General features: G+C 37.8%; 1 protein-coding gene across 23 annotated transcripts in view; it reads left to right on the forward strand.

The window, feature by feature from the left end:
* DCDC1 (doublecortin domain containing 1) overlaps positions 1 to 18,545 on the forward strand; it is a 557,706-nt gene that overhangs the window by 94,397 nt on the left and 444,764 nt on the right. For 22 of the 23 annotated variants that reach the window (XM_070071610.1, XM_070071601.1, XM_070071604.1 and 19 more), the window contains one exon: positions 11,039 to 11,132. In XM_070071610.1, the coding sequence (XP_069927711.1) occupies positions 11,039 to 11,132 (94 nt within the window). Of the gene's footprint in view, positions 1 to 6,250; positions 6,360 to 11,038; positions 11,133 to 18,545 lie in introns of those variants that run through there. The other variant, XM_051825455.2, reaches the window with a different exon arrangement.

An 18,545-nucleotide genomic window follows, 5' to 3' on the forward strand; every position in this document is an offset into this window, starting at 1 on the left:
TTTCTCTCCTTTCAGTTAACTGTCCCCACTCTTAGCTCTGGTTGGTGCCTCTGATCCCCAGTTTCCCCAGTTTAGTCTCTCCGGAGAATAAATCTCCTGTCTTCTCTTCTAGCATGAGAAGTATTGTTGCCTGACACCTGGGTAAGGAAAGGGTTCTGAGGGTTTATTTTTATGTATATGGTCAACCTGTTTCCATCCCCTTTTAGAAGTAACTGATGTCTCAAATTTCTGAGCCTTTTTGGGGTTCTACAATGCAAGTCAAGTTTACTTCTGCTAGATTAAGTTTCAACTTTTCTGCCTTGGGAAATTGGTTACTGCTTAGTCATCATTCTCCCTCTGGCTCTTAGAAAAAAAATCCAAGTGTCAATCTTATATTTGATAATGTTGAGTTTTTAGATTAAAAAAAAAGTAATTCTAACGTTCTTTTTCTCTCTCCATGAATTATTTTTATCAGTCTCTTGGGGTTTGTGCACTCTAATTAGGAAATCACAGATTACTTGCATGAGAACAAAATACCTCTTTGTGTTACCTGGAAGCATCATATATGATGTTTCTTCAGAAAGTTCATGGTAAATGCATTTTATAAAAAAAACTATGTTTGTATTTCAATTCTTTTGCATTAAAACAACTTTTAATTCAATTTTCCTTGAATATTTTGAAGCTCACTTGTACTTAACTTCAATCAAAGGTCCTGAAGAACTTTCCACAGTTTGGCTCATAGAATACCTGCTTCAGAATCATCTGGGCTTTGTATTAAAAATTCAGACTCCTTGGGCCAGAGTTGTGGCATAGTGGGTGAAACTGCAGTCTATGACACCAGCATCCCATGTGGGTGTTGGTTCATGTCCTGGCTGCTCTGCTTCTGATCCAGCTCCCTGCTAATGGCCTGGGAAAGTAGTGGAAAATGGCCCAAGCATTTGGGCCCATGCTGCCATGTGGGAGACCATATGAAGCTCCTGACTCCTAGCATCAGCCTGGCCCAGCCCTGGCTGTTTGTGGTTATCTGGGGAATGAACTAGTAGGTAGAAAATCTCTCTCTTTGTGTGTCTCTCACTCTCTCTATGTAACTTTGACTTTCAATTAAATGAATAAATCTTTTAAAAAAAATTCACACTTCTAGGGCCTCACACCAAGCCTTTGAATTAAGACTCTCTTGAGCGTGACACCTGGGAATCTGAGCTTCAACAAATGTCTCCGAATGATTACTAGGCCCAGTAAAATTTGATAACTTAAACATCAAACTTACTAATTGGTGGCAATCTTCATAGTCTTCTTTCTTGTTCCCCTATATACAGAGTTCCAAGAAAATGTAATGTGTATAAGTGACATTGACATCTTAAGATTTGATTATTGTTTATAGCCTTGTCTATACTCCCAAGGAACAGTAGTCTTTCCATTTTCTACTTATTGAATTCTTTATGTAGTTGAAGATTAAGTTTATGATTTTAAGGTAAATTGAAAGTATGTTATCTCGTGGCCAGGGAGTGCAGTGGAGGATGGCCCAAGTACTTGGGCCCTGCACCCCATGGGAGACCAGGATAAGTACCTGGCTCCTGCCTTCGGATCAGCGCGGTGCGCCGGCTGCAGTGCGCCGGCCGCGGCGGCCATTGGAGGGTGAACCAACGGCAAAGGAAGACTTTTCTCTCTGTCTCTCTCTCTCACTGTCCACTCTGCCTGTCAAAAAAAAAAAAAAAAAAGAAAGTATGTTATCTCAAAAATTAAGAGAAAAATAAGGAAGGAGGAGGAAGGGTGGAGGAAAGCCGGGAGGGTCAGCAGTATTATTATATTCTTAAAACTATATATGTAAAACACATGAAATCTGTTCTGTTTGTATAGATAGATTTATAAAAACAAAAGAGCAGGGACTGGTATTGTGACATAACAGATCCTGCCCATGATGCTGGCATCCCATATAAATGCCAATTTGAATCCTGGCTGCTCCACTTCTGATTGAGCTCCCTACTAATGGCCTGGGGAAAGCAGTGAAAGAAGGCCCAAGTGTTTGGGCACCTGCCACTTGCCTGGGAGACCTGGCCAAAGCTCCTGATTCCTGGCTCTGGCCTGGCTTGGCCCTGGTTGTTGTGGACATCTGGAGAGTGAACCAGCAGATGGGAGGTCTCTCTCTCTGTATAACTTGTGGCACAAAAAAAAAAAAAAAAAAAAAGGATATGGGGAATAAATACTTTTTAGATTAGAATGAGTGTAGGAAGTTTGGAGAGCAAGAAATGGAAAACAACTACATGTTGGCAGAAAGGGCATAGTCAGGGCCAGCGTTGTGGTATATGATGGTAAGCTGCTGCATGAACACCAACATCCCATGTGGGCACCGGTTCAAGTCCCAGCTGCTCCACTTTTGATCCAGCTCCCTGCTGGAGGCCTGGGAAAAGCTGTGGAAGGGGAGAGAGGGAGAGGGAGAGGGAGAGGGAGAGGGAGAGGGAGAGGGAGAGGGAGAGGGAGAGGGAGAGGGAGAGGGAGAGGGAGAGGGACACAAGTACTTGGGCCCCTGCCACTCATGTGGGAGACCTGGAAGAGGCTCCTGGCTCCTGGGTTTGGCCTGGCCCAGCCCTGATTGCTGTGGCTATCTGGGGGAGTGAACCAGTGAATGGAAGTTCTCTCTCTCTGTCTCACCCTCCCTGTAAGTCTGACTTTCAAATAAATAAATAAATCTTTAAAAAAATGGTAAAAAAAAAAAAGGCATCGTCTAAGTATAACAAGTCTGATTTGAAAAAATAAATACTTCCTTTATATTTTTCTTTATATTTATTTGTAAACCTATTTCATTGTAATTACTTTTCCTACTATTACTGAAAAATGATATAAGTACTAAATGAATTACTCATATATGACTGTCAGGTTGTAGATAAGATAAATAGTAATCTATCAGTTTTCTTTAAGCCAGAGCAAACTTCAGACTATCATGATGCTCATTATTGGGTAATTTGAAAAATTACCCAATAGGTTTAAACAACAACAAAAACTTTAAGAAAAGTTTCAACTTTAAGAAAGCCCAATTCAACTGAAAAGAAATGCAACATAATAGTGTGGTTGTGGATTGTTCACACATAAACTTACAACTATAGCAGCAGTGATTACCCTGGTAGTGTGGGTAAAGTAAGTTAGAGAACATTTTAAAAGATTCAAAAAGGAGCAACTGGAGTAACCAAATTTGATTAAAGATGATCAACATGGGTTCTGACAGGGGAGGTCATGCATAATTAGATGTTGGAAGTTCTTTAAAGCTTTAATGAAATAGAAAAATTCCATTGACACAAATTATTATTATTTTAAAGAGTAGCATAATATTTTACAGTGATTAGTACCTGAAAACTTGATATGATATTCTAATATAGAAATATATAAGCATGTTTAATTTATCAGCTATGGAATTCAATAATATAATTTGTTATCAAGAGGACATAAATAAAATTATCTTCTGTTTATTAAATGTGAATTTCTAGGTCTATATAATTAGATTATTCAAGAATAGTATAATTATTTAGTAGTCAGAATTTTTCTCTTGAATGAAATTCTAAGAAAAACAGACATGATTTTCCTCAATGGGAATAAAAACATTGGGAATTTTCAGTTTGAGATTTATTCATTTTATTAGTGATAGTTAGGGATAGACCTTAATATTGTTTCACAGCAATTAAGACATGAGCATGTTATTAAATCTGATAAGCTATGTTTTATTTTCATAATATTAAAATTATTTTATAGTTTTTATGCATACATTTTATCTTTTAAATTCTCAGAACATATAACAATAATGGTTAAAGTGAAGGATTTGTTAGATTAGTTTCCTTTCATACCTTATAATTAAAGTATCATGATAAACTTTATCAAATTTCTGGACATGAGAGTCCCAGACCTTTAGTCAAGCAATTCAGAAAACTGAGACTTGAAGTTAACTATCATCTACAAACTCAATCAACTGGGAAGGCGAGGACTAGAATCCATTCTTTTATTTCAAGAGCAATATTTTTTCATTATTCAAATTTGCCAAGGGTATTTTTTTCTTACATTTCAATACCTACTATTTATGTTGGTTGGACATTATACAATGTATGTACATACCAAAAAGTCACTATTACCCTATAAATATGTACAGTTGTTTATATATCTGTTAACATTTAAAAAATTAATAGCTGAAAAATTGAGCATAAACATTAAAAATACAAATCTGAGACATCTGCTTCTAGTCACACCAGAATTAGTATTATCAGATGAGTCATCCCATTCTAATCAACTGAAAAACTGGATAAAATAGATGTGATAACTGATTTTAGATATTCAACACCAGAGAACACCAAATGTAATGCCTAAGAAAAGGAGCAAAATTGATGTGAGTTCTGTAATTTCCCCTTTTACCTATGAGATGGAACCCTTCTTGTAAAGGCAGAACCCAGCCTCTTGTGTCTTTCCCTTAGCCCAAACTGCCCATCCTTTATCAAAAGGAATTCACTGAATTGAGAGAGTTGTAGAGCTGGCCATACAAAGTTCTAATCATCAGTCTTGAGAAGTCATTTGCTTCTCCAGTTGATTAAACCTTGATGGCCAGTATTGTGTGGAGAGGTCTGTGTAGGGAGTTTCAGGGTCCACACAGGGAAATTCCAGGTCTGGTACAAAAGGTACCAGTTACCTGTAACCCACCCCCCCCTCCCCCAACTCCCACCAACTGAAGCCCACCTGACCATCACAAATTCCATAAATAGCACAGTGATATTGACTAATCAAAGATACGAGCACCATTGACCAACCAGGCACTTGGACATGAGCTGATCACATACCTCTGAACCCCACTTTCAATCTGTAAGAACCTTTGCCCCTAACTCCTCAGGGAGCCCAGATATTAAGCAATTAATGTCTAGCTCCTTGCTCTGCACTTTACAATAAATACTTACTTTCTTCTTCTGCACCAATGTCAGTGGATTGGCTTTCTGCTCATCAGCCCAGTGGACCAAACTGTGGGTTCTATAGCAGTACCTCCAAATAGTTTGAAGGGTAGTTCCATAATACCTATAGGAGACATTTAGAGTGAAGTGTACAGAAAAAGAATCCAGGAAAACGATGGTGGGCTACTAAGCTGAAGTGAAAGACTTAAAGTTCTGGAAAGCTAAAATGGCTGAAAATTTTACAGAGGAAGCCATTTGGGGAAGAGTTTCCCAAATTTGTATAGAAATCCTCTTGTGTCTTTGGCTGAATGTTAAGTTGTTCATGCATAGACTAAACTTCAGGAAACCTGCCCAAACAACTACCACGGAAAGAGTGATAATGTAAAGAGAAAACAACTGTGGGAGCATGTGAAGGGTAAGGAGAAATTTGCATTGTGAACATTCAGTGGGGAGAGGTTTTGTTGAGTTTAAGAGGCATTCCTGGGGCCGATGTTGTGGCTCTCTTGGTTAATCCCCTGCCTGCAGTACCGGGTATCCCATATGGGCGCCAGGTTCTAGTCCTGGTTGCTCCTCTTCCAGTCCAGCTCTCTGCTGTGGCCCAGCAGGATAGCCCAACTACTTGAGCCCCTGCACCTGCATGGAAGACCAGGAAGAAGCACCTGGCTCCTGGCTTCAGATCGGTGAAGTGCCGGCCATAGCAGCCATTTGGGGAGTGAACCAACAGAAGGAAGACCTTTCTCTCTGTCTCTCTCTCACTGTCTATAACTCTACCTGTCAAAAAAAAAAAAAAAAAAAAAAAAAGAATGTGTGACTTCCCCACTACATAGTAAAATCCTTATTAAAAAAAAAAGAGGCATTCCTGAGGATACTGAAAAAGATAATCTGGGTCTGGGGAAAAGGTCAACCAATAGAAGCAGACCCCATAATAAGAGATTATACAAAAGCACTTTGAAAAATCATTATTAATAAGTTAAAACAATTAAAGCATGAGTATAATGTGAAAAATGGAAACTAAAAATAAAATGAGTACAACTCCTAGACCTAGAAATACAGCATCTCAAATTAAAAAGAAATCATTGACTGGGTTTAATACCAGATTAGACATTAGAAAAGATTAGTAAACTTCAAGATAAGACAATCCAAACAATCCAAACTGAAGTACAGAGAAGAAAAAGGAAGAGGCTGAAATCAGGTGCCAACAACTTGTGGAATAAAATCAAGCAGTGAAATTATATATATAAATTATATATATATTCATATATATATATGAAATGAACCTTAGAAATACTAGGAAGGGGAATGAAAAAATAAAAACCAAAATTTTTTTTCTGAGTTCCTGAAAAATCTCAACCCATAGATCAAGAAGCTCAGGCATGGAAAGCCAAGACACTGTGGCCAAAAAATGACCTAAATGAAAGATATGTGTGAGATCCCAGTGGAAAGAAGGGGCCATCAAAGAAGGAGGTACCTTTCTCTGAAGGGAGGAGAGAACTTCCACTTTGATTATGGTCTTGTCTAAATAAGGTTGGAATTTGTGGACTCAAAAGGCTTCCATAGCCTTGGCAGCTCATGACAAGAGCCTCGGGCGATCACTGACATCATAAATAAGAGTGTCAATTGTTAAATCAACAACGGGAGTCACTGTGTGCTTGCTTCCCATGTAGGACCTCTGTCCTTGATGTGTTGAACTATGAGAATTAATGGTAAAACTAGTCTTCAAACAGTACTTTATACTTTGTATGTCTGTGTAGATGCAAACTGTTGAAATCTTTATTTAATATAGATTTTCTGTATATAAAGATAATTAAAAATGAAGCTTAATGAAGAATGGGATGGGATGGGGTGAAGGAGGTGGGATGGTTTGGGGGTAGGAGGGAGGGTATAGGGGGAAAAATCGCTATAATCCAAAAGTTGTACTTATGAAATTTATATTTATATTTATTAAGTAAAAGCTTTCTATAAAAAAAGAAGCTCAATGTACCTCCAGCAGGAAGAAAACCACATTAAGGACATAAATTCATAATACTATAAACAGTGATAAAGACAAAAGCCTACAGGAATAGAAACACACTAAGTATAGGGGTTCAAAGAGTAAGAATAAAATGACTTCCCATCAGAGGCAATGCAAGCCAAAAGGCAATAGATACTTTTAAAGTGTGGAAAGAAATAATATCTTTAAAGTGATGCAGTACATATATTTCATTTTCAAAAAATGAAAATGAGATGAAGACATTCTCAAACCAGTAAAAGATGAGATAATTTGTTTCCGTTTACCTAATTTATGAGAAATATTAAATGCTTTTTTTCACTGAAAGAAAATGATACCAAAAACAAATTTGAGTATCTAAAAGTTGATTCTTTTAAATATGCATGTAATATGTACTGGGATAGATAATTTGCTATTTATTAAACAAGCCCCAATATGGTTAAAAGGATTAATATCATATAAACTGTTTCTTGACCACAAAAGAATTGAGAAATAAATCACAAAATATCATCCAGATATATGGATGTTAAGCAACACTGTTATAAATGACACATGACTCAAAGAAGAAATATGAAAGGAAATTAGAAGGAAAATGAATTCAACTTCTCAAATTTATGATTAGCAAAGATTTCTTTAAAGAGACATAAAACAAAAAAATTTTTTTCTATGTGAACAAAAGAAATGATTAAATGTCCTTTATCCAAACTGAAAAACTTCTGCATTAATAAAATCAAAAGGCAAACCACAGACTGGGACAAAATATTCAGAAAATACTTAGATGACCAAAAAACCTTTTATTTTCAAAATAGTTTTAAATCTCTGACAACTGATTAGTAAAAAACAACTCAATTTTTTAAAAAAAGATCAAAAGATTTGAACAAGATCATAGAAATTGGCCATAACTGTGTGAAAAGATGCTCAATAGTACTAGTCATTAAGAAAATGAAAATTAACCTTGCAGTGAGTTACCACTACACACATATTAGAATGACTAAAATAAAAAAGTTTGCCAATATCACATGTGGAGCAACTAGAAATCTCATTTTTAGCTGTTGGGAATGCAAAATAATACAATAACTTTGCAAAATGGTTTGGCAGATACAGATAAACATACACTTACAATAGCAATTACTTAATTGCTAAGGAATTTACATTTGTCAACACAAAAACTTTTAAATGAATATTCATAGTAGGGTTGTTCATAATAGCCTCGAACTAGAAGCAACCCAGAAGTCCATCATCTAGTGAATAGATAAATTATGAAATGTCCATGCCAAGCAATCTTTTTCAGCAATAAAAAGGAATCAGCATTGTGGTAGATGAAGAATGCAGATGTACTGTATCACATGTGGTGAAATTGTTGAATAGACAAAACCGTTCTCTAATGAGAGAAAGCAGATCAGTGGGTGCCTGGGGGCCAGTGGTAGTGAGTTATGATCGGGAAGAATGTGAGGAATCTTGGAAGGGCAATGGAACTGTTCCATATCTCGATTGTGGTGGTGGTTACATAGGTGTATACATTTTTCTGTTTGTATCCAGCTGTGCGCTTAAAATAGGTATAGTTTATTTCATGTATATTATATTTCAATTTGATAGATTTTAAAAATAAGCAAAAATAATAGAATTATCTGAAATCAGTTAATTATTCATTAGAAGAAATCATTTAGGAATAAAGTATGCAAAGAGTGCGTATTAATAGATTAATTAGAAAATATCCTCTTGTTATCTACTTCTCTTTCACATTTTAATAATAAAAAGCTAGAATACCACAGAAGAACAAAAGTTCACAAGAAGTGATTACTTTTGCAAGTCATATTTGTTTCATTACTCATAAGAACAAACAACTGTCTATTATGCTATTTATTCTATCACCTGCATTTACGAGAATAAAACAAATGCAGACGAGCAAACTTACTTCCAGGATTTATTCATGAAAGTGCCTTATGCTACTTGAAAAGATAGGTAGAAATTCAACCCAATCTCCAGGCATGTTCAGGTTAAAATAATGATCATAATTCTTATTATAAGTCATTGTAAAATGTTGGCCTCAGCAGTTATCTATGCTATGGCATTTCATTACATTTTCATTCTTTGAAAATTCACGATCTATTTTACAGCTTTCAGTTAGCAAAAAAAAAATTATAGAAACATACTCACTTTCTCAAAAGATTCATGAGAAATTATAGTTCTCTCCCACTAAACAAGTACCATTAATTGCCAAAGGTGATACATTTTTAGTAATCCAAAGAATTAATGTCATAATTATCCATTCATTTTCACAGTTTTCAGCTTGCTAAATTTCTTCTAAAATTCTCCCCCAGATTCTTAATTAAATAGTTTGCTTCTTAGGCTTATATAGTGGATACCATTGTAATCTATTTGCTGTACTTACTCACTGAGTTTGCTAAATCAATTTTCATCATTTTTGGAACATGAACCCCCTAGGGTGGACTTATTAATGTCGGCAACCATTTGTATGTAGATGGGAAGATGAAACTCTGGGGAATTTTTTAACTGGCCTTAAGTGAGAATATAGAGTGAAGATGAAAGACTGTTAGGATTTATCTTGAGAAACGCCCATGAGTGAATAGAGGGGCTAGAACCTATGAAGAGGACAGAAATAAGCAGGAGGAAACTTACTGGATTTTGTCTCAGTAAATGTTTAAACAAAGAAGTGATAAACGATGCTCACAGGTCAAAATAACTGAAGATTAAGAAAATGTCCTTTGTATTTGTCAACATGGATATTATTACAAGTCTCTGTGAGAATTGTTTCAATCAAATAATGGTATAATGGTAAGAGAACCAGACTGAATTAGTGGGGTGAAAGGGAAACAAAGAGCATGGACTAATCCTTTAATACTGCCAACTGTAAAAGGAGGAGGGGTACCTAGAGGGAGAGGTGGGTAAGGGGATATAATTTTTAGGAGCGAAAGAATTATGTTTAAGATAAGAAAGACTAGTTCAGAAGATGTAGTTAAATATACATGAGAGAGAAGAAATGATGGATAATTTATATTGCCTAGCTGAGAGCAAACATAGTTGAAAGTATAAGTGGGATATTGACCTTAATTTAGAACAGGAACTCCTGTAATACAACTAGAGGAGAAAAAGTGAGGATAGGTGTAGAAGTTAAGTACATTGAGGCTTCAATTTTCTCTATGATGTAGAAGGTTGTGTCGTCTACCAAATGAGAAGGGGAGGCTGAGTGGAAAGAGTGAGTGGAGATGCTTGGAAATACGCATCATGGAAAGCAGGAGAGAAATTCGACCCAAGAAATGAAGTAGAAGTGTCTGGGCACTAGAGAGGGGCCATAGAGGTTGGTGATGTAATAGTAATATGGATGTGTTCAGCTGTGTGACTTTCTCTCTGCGTGTACAGACAGTGGAAAGTGAGATCCACATGGAGTTAAGATTTTGCAAGCTTTGTAGTAAAGGTTACCTATGTATGAAGAATGAGTAAAGTGAAGGAACGCAATATACTTGAACAAGATCCTGGGAAGAGCTAAACAGCTAAAGAAAGTACCTTAAAATCTCATTTAAAAAGCAATATCCTCCCATCGTGAAATAAGTGGAAATTATAGAAAGCAGCAAGGATAACATGCAAATTGTGCAGTTATAAGGCTCTACCATTTATTAAATAGTGGGTACTAATGGTTATTGTGCAGCAGATATTTAGGCTAGTGATTAAGATGCCCGTGTTGGATACCTGGATTGGATTCCTAATTCCATCTCCTGACTCTAACTTTCTGCCAAGGCAGAACCTGGGAAGCAGTGGTGATGGCTCAGCTAATTAGGTTCCTGCCACTCTTTTGGGAGAGCTGGGTGGCTTTCGTGGCTCCCGACTTAAGCCCTAGCCAAGACCCTGTGATGGCAGGTATTTGGGGAATGAGCCAGCAGATGGGAATTTCCTCTCCCTTTATTTGTGTCTTTCTAAAAGTAAATGGTTTTATAATATTTCAGCCATCATCCTTCCTTCCTTCTCTTTTTTAAAATTCTATTTCATTTCATATACTTTAAACATTTCATAAATCATGAATTTTATTTTATAATGTAATTTTAATAGCCATAGAGTATGTACAGAAGGGCCTTTAAATGTGTATTCATTTTAATGAGAGCTTAACATAATAAATTATTTATAATTTTTTCCTGTGTAGGTTTTAGATACTTGCACAATGAAAATGAATTTAAATTCACCAGCCAGATATCTTTATGATTTGTATGGCAGAAGAATTGAAGATATTTCAAAAGGTAAGTGGTATAGATTTTTGTAATAATTTTTTAAATTTTTTAAAAGATTTATTTATTTATTTGAAAGACAGAGTTACACACAGAGAGAGGAGAGGTAGAGAGAGAGAGAGAGGTCTTCTATCCCATGGTTCACTCCCAATAGGCTGCAACAGCCAGAGCTGTGCTGATCTGAAGCCAGGAGCCAGGAGCCAGGAGCTTCTTCCAGGTCTCCCAAGTGGGTGCAAGGGCCCAAGGACTTGGGCCATCTTCTGCTGCTTTCCCAGACCATAACAGAGAGCTGGATGGGAGGTGGAGTAGCCGGATCTTGAACTGGCGCCCATATGGGATACTGGCACTTCAGGCCAGGGCATTAACCTGCTGCACCACAGCACCGGCCCCTGTAATAATATTTTGAAAGGCATTTGTATGATTTGTTTTTTTGCTTTAAATACTCGAAAACAGATAAAAATTAATTATAACATGGATAAATGTGGTATTCTTATACTAAGGGAAATCATGAAAGGGAATTAAATTTTAAGAAGCTTTTATTTTAGCACAGTTTGGATTCTTTGAAAATATTGATGGATAGGGGCAGACATTGAAGCACAGTTCATTAAGTTGTGGATGCCCATGTTCCATACTGGAGGTCCAGGTGGAGTCTGGGCTACTCTGCTTGCGATGCAGCTTCTCACTAATGCACCTAGGAGGTAGCAGATGGTGGTTCAAATACTTGGGTTCCTGTCCCACGTATGAGAGACCTGGATGGAGTTCTGAGCTCCTGACTTCAGTCTGGCAAGCATTTAGGAAGTAAACCAGAGGATGGGAAATCTAACTCTTTTCTGATTCTCTGCCTTTCAAATAAATAGATAAATAAATCTTTTAAAAAGAAGTTTCTCTGTCACTTGAAAAAGAAAAAAAAATTGTTAGGTACTTTAACTTTAGTACTCAAACTAGATAAATAAAAATAATTTGGCCGGCGCCACGGCTCAATAGGCTAATCCTCCACCTAGTGGCGCCGGCACCCTGGGTTCTAGTCCCGGTTGGGGCGCCGGATTCTGTCCCGGTTGCCCCTCTTCCAGGCCAGCTCTCTGCTGTGGCCAGGGAGTGCAGTGGAGGATGGCCCAAGTGCTTGGGCCCTGCACCTGCGTGGGTGACCAGGAGAAGCACCTGGCTCCCGGCTTTGGATCAGCGCGATGCCCTGGCCGCAGCGCGCCAGCCGTGGCGGCCATTGGAGGGTGAACCAACGGGCAAAGGAAGACCTTTCTCTCTGTCTCTCTCTCTCTCACTGTCCACTCTGCCTGTAAAAAAAAATAATAATTTACACATGTTTATAATTTAGCAATATTTTGGAATGCAGATTTATAAAGAAAAAATGAGAAAGTATAGAACTGCTCAGATGGACATCATTCAAATATTATAAAGAGGTTATTCAAAATTTATAAAAATGTACTTTAAAACAATTTCACTGTCAAATGAGGTTTCCATCTAATATTTTTTAAAGATTTATTTATTTTATTTGAAAGGCAGATTTACAGAGAGCCAGAGGCAGAGAAAAAAAGAAACAAAGAGAGAGGTCTTCCATCTACTGGTTCATTCCCCAGATGGCTGCAACATCCGGAGCTATGCCAATCCAAAGCCAGGAGCTAGGAGCTTCTTCCCAGTCTCCCACACTGATGCAGGGGGCAAGGACTTGGGCCATCTTCTGCTGCTTTCCCAGGCCATACTAGAGCTGGATCGGAGAGGAGCAGCTGGGACTAGAACCATTGCCCATGTGGGATGCTGGCACTGCAGGCGGCAGCCTTACCTGCTACAGCACAGCACCACATCCCCCACCCCCATCTAGAATTCCTTTTTTTAAAAAAAGTTATTTTATTTATTTGAAAGACAGAGTTACAGAGAGAGGTAGAGAGAGGGAGGTCTTCAATCCACTGGTTCACTCCCCAGATGGCCGCAACGGCGGAGATGCGCCCATCCAAAGTCAGGAGCCAGGAGCTTACTCTGGGTCTCCCACTTGGGTGCAGGGGCCCAAGGACTTGGACCATCTTCTACTGCTTTCCCAGGCCATAGCAGAGAGCTAGATCAGAAGAGGAGCAGCCAGGACTAGAATTGGTGCCCATGTGGGATACTGGCACTTCAGGCAAGGGCTTTAACCTGCTGTGCCACAGTGCTGGCCCCTCATCTAATATTTCTAAAGGTACTGTTTGGCTAGTTCCCTTAAACACAAATATTAGGAATTCCACATTTGTAAGTTTAAATATACTATTGAGATAGTCTTATCACTTCATCTAAACTTGAATTCTGTGCTTGAAGAGGGCAGAGATATCAATTACCATGTCTTTAACTGCACGACTTTAGCTATAGTTTCAGAAAACTATAGTGATTTGGAGATGTGGATATACTAGATACTTCCATTTCCTCACTTGTACTATATAAAAATAATTTATTTATTTGATTTATCATCCCTAATTAGTACTTATTAAATTCATTTTGTTTGTGACATTTTGATACTGCTTGTAACTCAAATTTTGGGGACTAGCATTGTGGCAAAGTAAGTTAAGCCACTGCCTGTGACGCTGTCATTCCATTTTGGAGCACAGATCCTCACTCCTCGACTTCCCATCCAACTCCCTGCTAAAGCTCCTGGGAAAGCAGTGGATGATGACCCAAGTTATTGTGCCCCTCCCACCCACATGGGAGACTAGGGTCGAGTTCAAGGTTCTGGCTTCAACCTGGACCAGTCCCGGCTATTGTAGCCATTTGGAGAGTTGGCAGTGGGGACAAAGATCTTCCTTTCTGTCTCTGTCTCTTTTCTTTTCCTCTCTTTCTGTCATTCTGCTTTTCAAGTAAATAAATAAATTTTATATATAAAAAAAACTCAAATTTTCTTGCTAAGGATTGTGTGTGTGTGTTTAGAAAGTAAATCTATTTGTCTTTGTTATTTTTAATATTTTCATTAGATTCAGTAATTATTTTTCATTTTATGAAGTTTCCTTCAGTGATTTCAAGGATTCTCTAGATTCTTACCCATTATTTGCAAGGATTAGATAAAATTCATTACCTACTAAACATACAACACAAGTAATACTTTCTTATGGAGCCTCATTATTAAATTTTATTTCTTTCTTGCAATTTTGTCTCCTCTCTTATCACAGTGACTAACATTTTCATTTTTGATCAACGATATTTTATAATCACCCCTATACTTGCATTAACAAAACAACTAACATATTTTCTTAAGATGCTATCTAGTCTTGAATTTTTTTCCAGCTCACCTGAACTTAAAAATTAGATTTGAGTGAACTGCTAAAATATAAGTATAAGGAACCTTGGTTAAAATCAAAGATTTTTATTTAGAAAGTTGATCCTTTACTCTTCCCAAATATGGTATAGCAGAATTACTTATCGAAACAAAAAAGCACTGACTCTGAGATGTGATACCTCATGGATGCCAGAGGCATTCAAGTTCATGCCTCATGCTTCACATGTCCCAGAAGTGTGCTATTATCACATTTTAATGCATGCCTTGCCCTGTGCTTCTGCATACTTATAAAAGCTTATGCCAGCTGAAATTAGCCTGTGCAACTACTAACTTGTGGAAGCATTACGAGATCACTGGACTTAAAATACTTAAGAAAGCTAATCCGTTGGAGGAACTTCCAGTCTATAGCACTGTAGTCACTTAAAATTAGGCTTTTGAGTTGGTTTTTTCTGTTATTATGATTTTGTTCATCAAATGATCAAGGTCTCTAAACTTTTATGCCCAGTGATCTTCTGAACCTTAGCTTCAGAGAAGTCAAAAGATACCCCACAAAAAGTTAAAAAAATATTGATAGTCTCTTGATTTGATGTGTGATTTTTTCTTGCTTATTTTGTATCAGATCAGAAAATATTATTTAATAATGTATAATGTTAAGAGCACAGCAATTAGTTTTCAGTTACAAACACAGATTAGAAGTGTCATTTTGCTACAGACTAAAAGCAACAGATAAAAACTTTTCTTCCGTTGCTTCGTTTTTTGGAATTAGATACAGCTTCAACTCTTCTTTCTATGCTGTGTGAAATGAACACATTTGACATGACATTAAAACTACTCTTACTTTGTCAGTTCTGGGAAAATGTTTAAAAATTCATGAGATTTGCAAATTGCTTCTATTTTTAGATTTCTAAAAGATGGAAAGTTTTAATAAAGAAATTTATAGGCCTGCACCTTGGCTCAATAGGCTAATCCTCCGCCTGCAGCGCTGGCACCCCAGGTTCTAGTCCCGGTTGGGGTGCCGGATTCTGTCCCGGTTGCCCCTCTTCCAGGCCAGCTCTCTGCTGTGGCCAGGGAGTGCAGTGGAGGATGGCCCAAGTGCTTGGGCCCTGCACCTGCGTGGGTGACCAGGAGAAGCACCTGGCTCCTGGCTTCAGATCAGAGTGGTGCGCTGGCCTCAGCGCGCTGGCCGCGGCGGCCATTGGAGGGTGAACCAACAGTAAAGGAAGACCTTTCTCTCTGTCTCTCTCTCACTGTCCACTCTGCCTGTGAGAAAGAAAGAAAGAGAAAGAGAGAGAGAGGGGGAGAGAGAGAGGGGGAGAGAGAGAGAGAGAGAGAGAGAGAGAAAGAAAGAAAGAAGAAAGAAATTTATATTGTTTCACATGGGAAATTTCTTCAGTTATGGCTTTTATCTAGATCTATCCTTCCTGGAGTGAATGGGAGCTGTCTACTGTGTACAAATGCCATATTCCTGTAAAGAGTCAACATACTAGCACAAAATATATGTGTGAAAAATATGTTCTGCAAAATCATGCCTACCAAAATTACAGGCTATGGAAGAAATAGAGTTGGGGAAAACCATTAAAAATTGTTGTGCCTTTAAAACCAGAACATTAACTAGAATAATAATTATAATCTTAGGAAATGCTGTAAGCAGCCTGGGTAGGTATATTAATTAGTATACCACTTCAGAGGATATTAAAGCTGCACAGAAGTAGTAGGTGGAATGAAGTGTAGGTTTGAGCCAGGGGAACTTTCTTTGAGGAAGCCACGGGAGGAAGTGAAATTCTCAACAGTCAGATTCATGTAAGGACAGAGTTGCACCTTTCTGAGTTGGGAACCCCAGTGCAGCCGCCAAACCAAGGATTTTTTCCCCTCCTGAAGCTGGAATTCTTTCATTGCTTTTTGGGCTTCCTTTGCTTAGAAAGAAGCACATATTCACCAAGCAAGCTTCCATATTATTCTGATAATTCCCTTATTTTCTAATCATACAGAAGCTTTTGATATTATAGAAGCATTTAACAGTGTCAGAATAGATGCAGATGAAGTAGTCATTTAATAATACTCCCATTTCACCTAGCCTTCCCCAACTTTTTGATCTCTTAATTTCTTTTTTGATGTTATGAATTAATTTTACTATAATAATTTCATAACATTTACATATCAAATCATTGAACTGTGCATCTCTAGATATTCAAATTTTGTTAAAAAATTTATGTTTTATTTGAAACACAAAGTTACAGAGTGAGGGAAAGACACACACACAGAGACAGAGACAGAGACAGAGAGAGAGAGAATCTTCCATTCGCTAGTTCGCTTCCCAAATGTCTACAAATGGCCAGGGCTGGGCCAGACCAAGAGAAGAGCCAGGAGCTTCTTCCAGGTCACCCACTTTGGTACGGAAGCCTAAGCATTTGGGCCATCTTCTGCTGCTTTCCCAGCACATTAGCAGGGAGCTGGATGGGAAGAGGGACAGCTGGGACTTGAACTGGGACTTGAATATGGAATGCTGGCACTGTAGGTGGCAGCTTTACCCAGTATACCACAACACCAGCCCCAAGATATTCAATTTTTATTTTTCAATGATACCTTAATAAACCTAGAAAAAAACACATATTTGGAAAACTTCTTAAGTGTCAAGAAGGGTTTAAAGTTTGGTTCATTTTATATATTGATGGTTATTCTTTCCATTTGGAAGTTGAAACCTAATAGTATGACTTGGATGGAGAAGTTGGGGAATGTCACAGACTAGAAAGGGAGAGAGTTTATTCTCACAGATAAACTCCAAGTCCCATTTTGACCTTACTGGGCTGCAAAGAGTGTTTCCTGAAAGTCCATCTAGTTAAACCCTCCTCTTAGTCTTATGAAGGCCAAATAGCTTTTGCATTTTTTTTAATTTCTTCTAGAGGCTTACTTTTATCGTTGTTATTCATGGCTGGTTCACTGTGGCAGAGATCTCTTCATTTCCTTGGTTGGATTATTACTTGTGGTGAGCCAGAGGAGTCACTTTTCTGTCTTGAGGAAGGATATTCTCAGTACCTTAGGACCTTTATGAGGCTGCTATTCTAATAATCTACGCTGCTCCTTTGTGACTATTTCCAGATCATAGTAGGTGTAAAATTTCTCCAATGATTGTGAAATGAGTTAGAATATCTTAATTAAATCACCCAAATGCCATTCTGTTACACATTGAACGTTTACTTTCTATTCCATTTCGCATCTAAGCTTATGTCCTGCAACAGAATCCAAAATAACTATTCTCTGACAAGTTCTTAGAAGATTCTGCAGTGAGTTCAAATTCCGAGTCAACATATTTCAATCGTAAAATTCCAACAAAACAGAGGTGCCCTGAATTTGAATATAATCTCTTACTTATTTCCAACTTCTTGTGAACAATTAAAATAAAAAAACTTCAACCTGAAAGAAATAAAACTCTAAAAAATGAAATCCAAACTGAAGTCAATCCACAAGTCAAATAATGAGTTAATGTATAATAAAAGTTCACAATAAGGGAAAGTGCAAAGAAATTAAAGTCCTTAATTTTTTGTTATTCCCGCTGTCAACCAGATGGCTTCTGGATGCCTGATTTGAGCTGGAATTTCTCCAGCAGCTACCGTCTGGGCTCCTGGAATGGGTGTCATCCCTCAGGACCTCAGAAGTTGAATTAGGTCTACACCAGCTTTTTCGTGTGCCTTACTTCTAACCAAGTGAAACGATTATCACAACATCAGCACCTCGCTCAGCACATTCAGAATAGAAACCAATCCAAGAAAATGTGTCCACTTAAAGTAGAATGATGTTTCCAGGACCCTGTGTTTGACATAATCTAGACCCACATGACTATTGCCAAAGACCACAGCAGAGATTAAATGACGTATGGCAAAGAAGAGTAAATATTCTTCATGCCAGTCTTTCATCGATGCCAGTCAGTCAATGCTGCTGCCTGGAGTCTATGACCTGTGATGTGACTTATTGGGAAGCAATATCCCATTGAGGCATTAATTATAGCATCATGTGTGTATAATGCCTTGAGGGTAAAATTAGCTAGTGCATACTTTCTCCTGTCTCAATGAGACTGCATAATATGTTGATTAAGTGCTCTGATTTTAGAGTCGGGCTTCAAATTCCACTTGTGTCACTTACTCTGTGACCTTAGGAAGGTTACTTAGCATCTCTGAGAG

This window comes from Oryctolagus cuniculus, chromosome 1 (assembly GCF_964237555.1).
Source record: "Oryctolagus cuniculus chromosome 1, mOryCun1.1, whole genome shotgun sequence".
Classification (NCBI taxonomy): Eukaryota; Metazoa; Chordata; class Mammalia; order Lagomorpha; family Leporidae; genus Oryctolagus; species Oryctolagus cuniculus.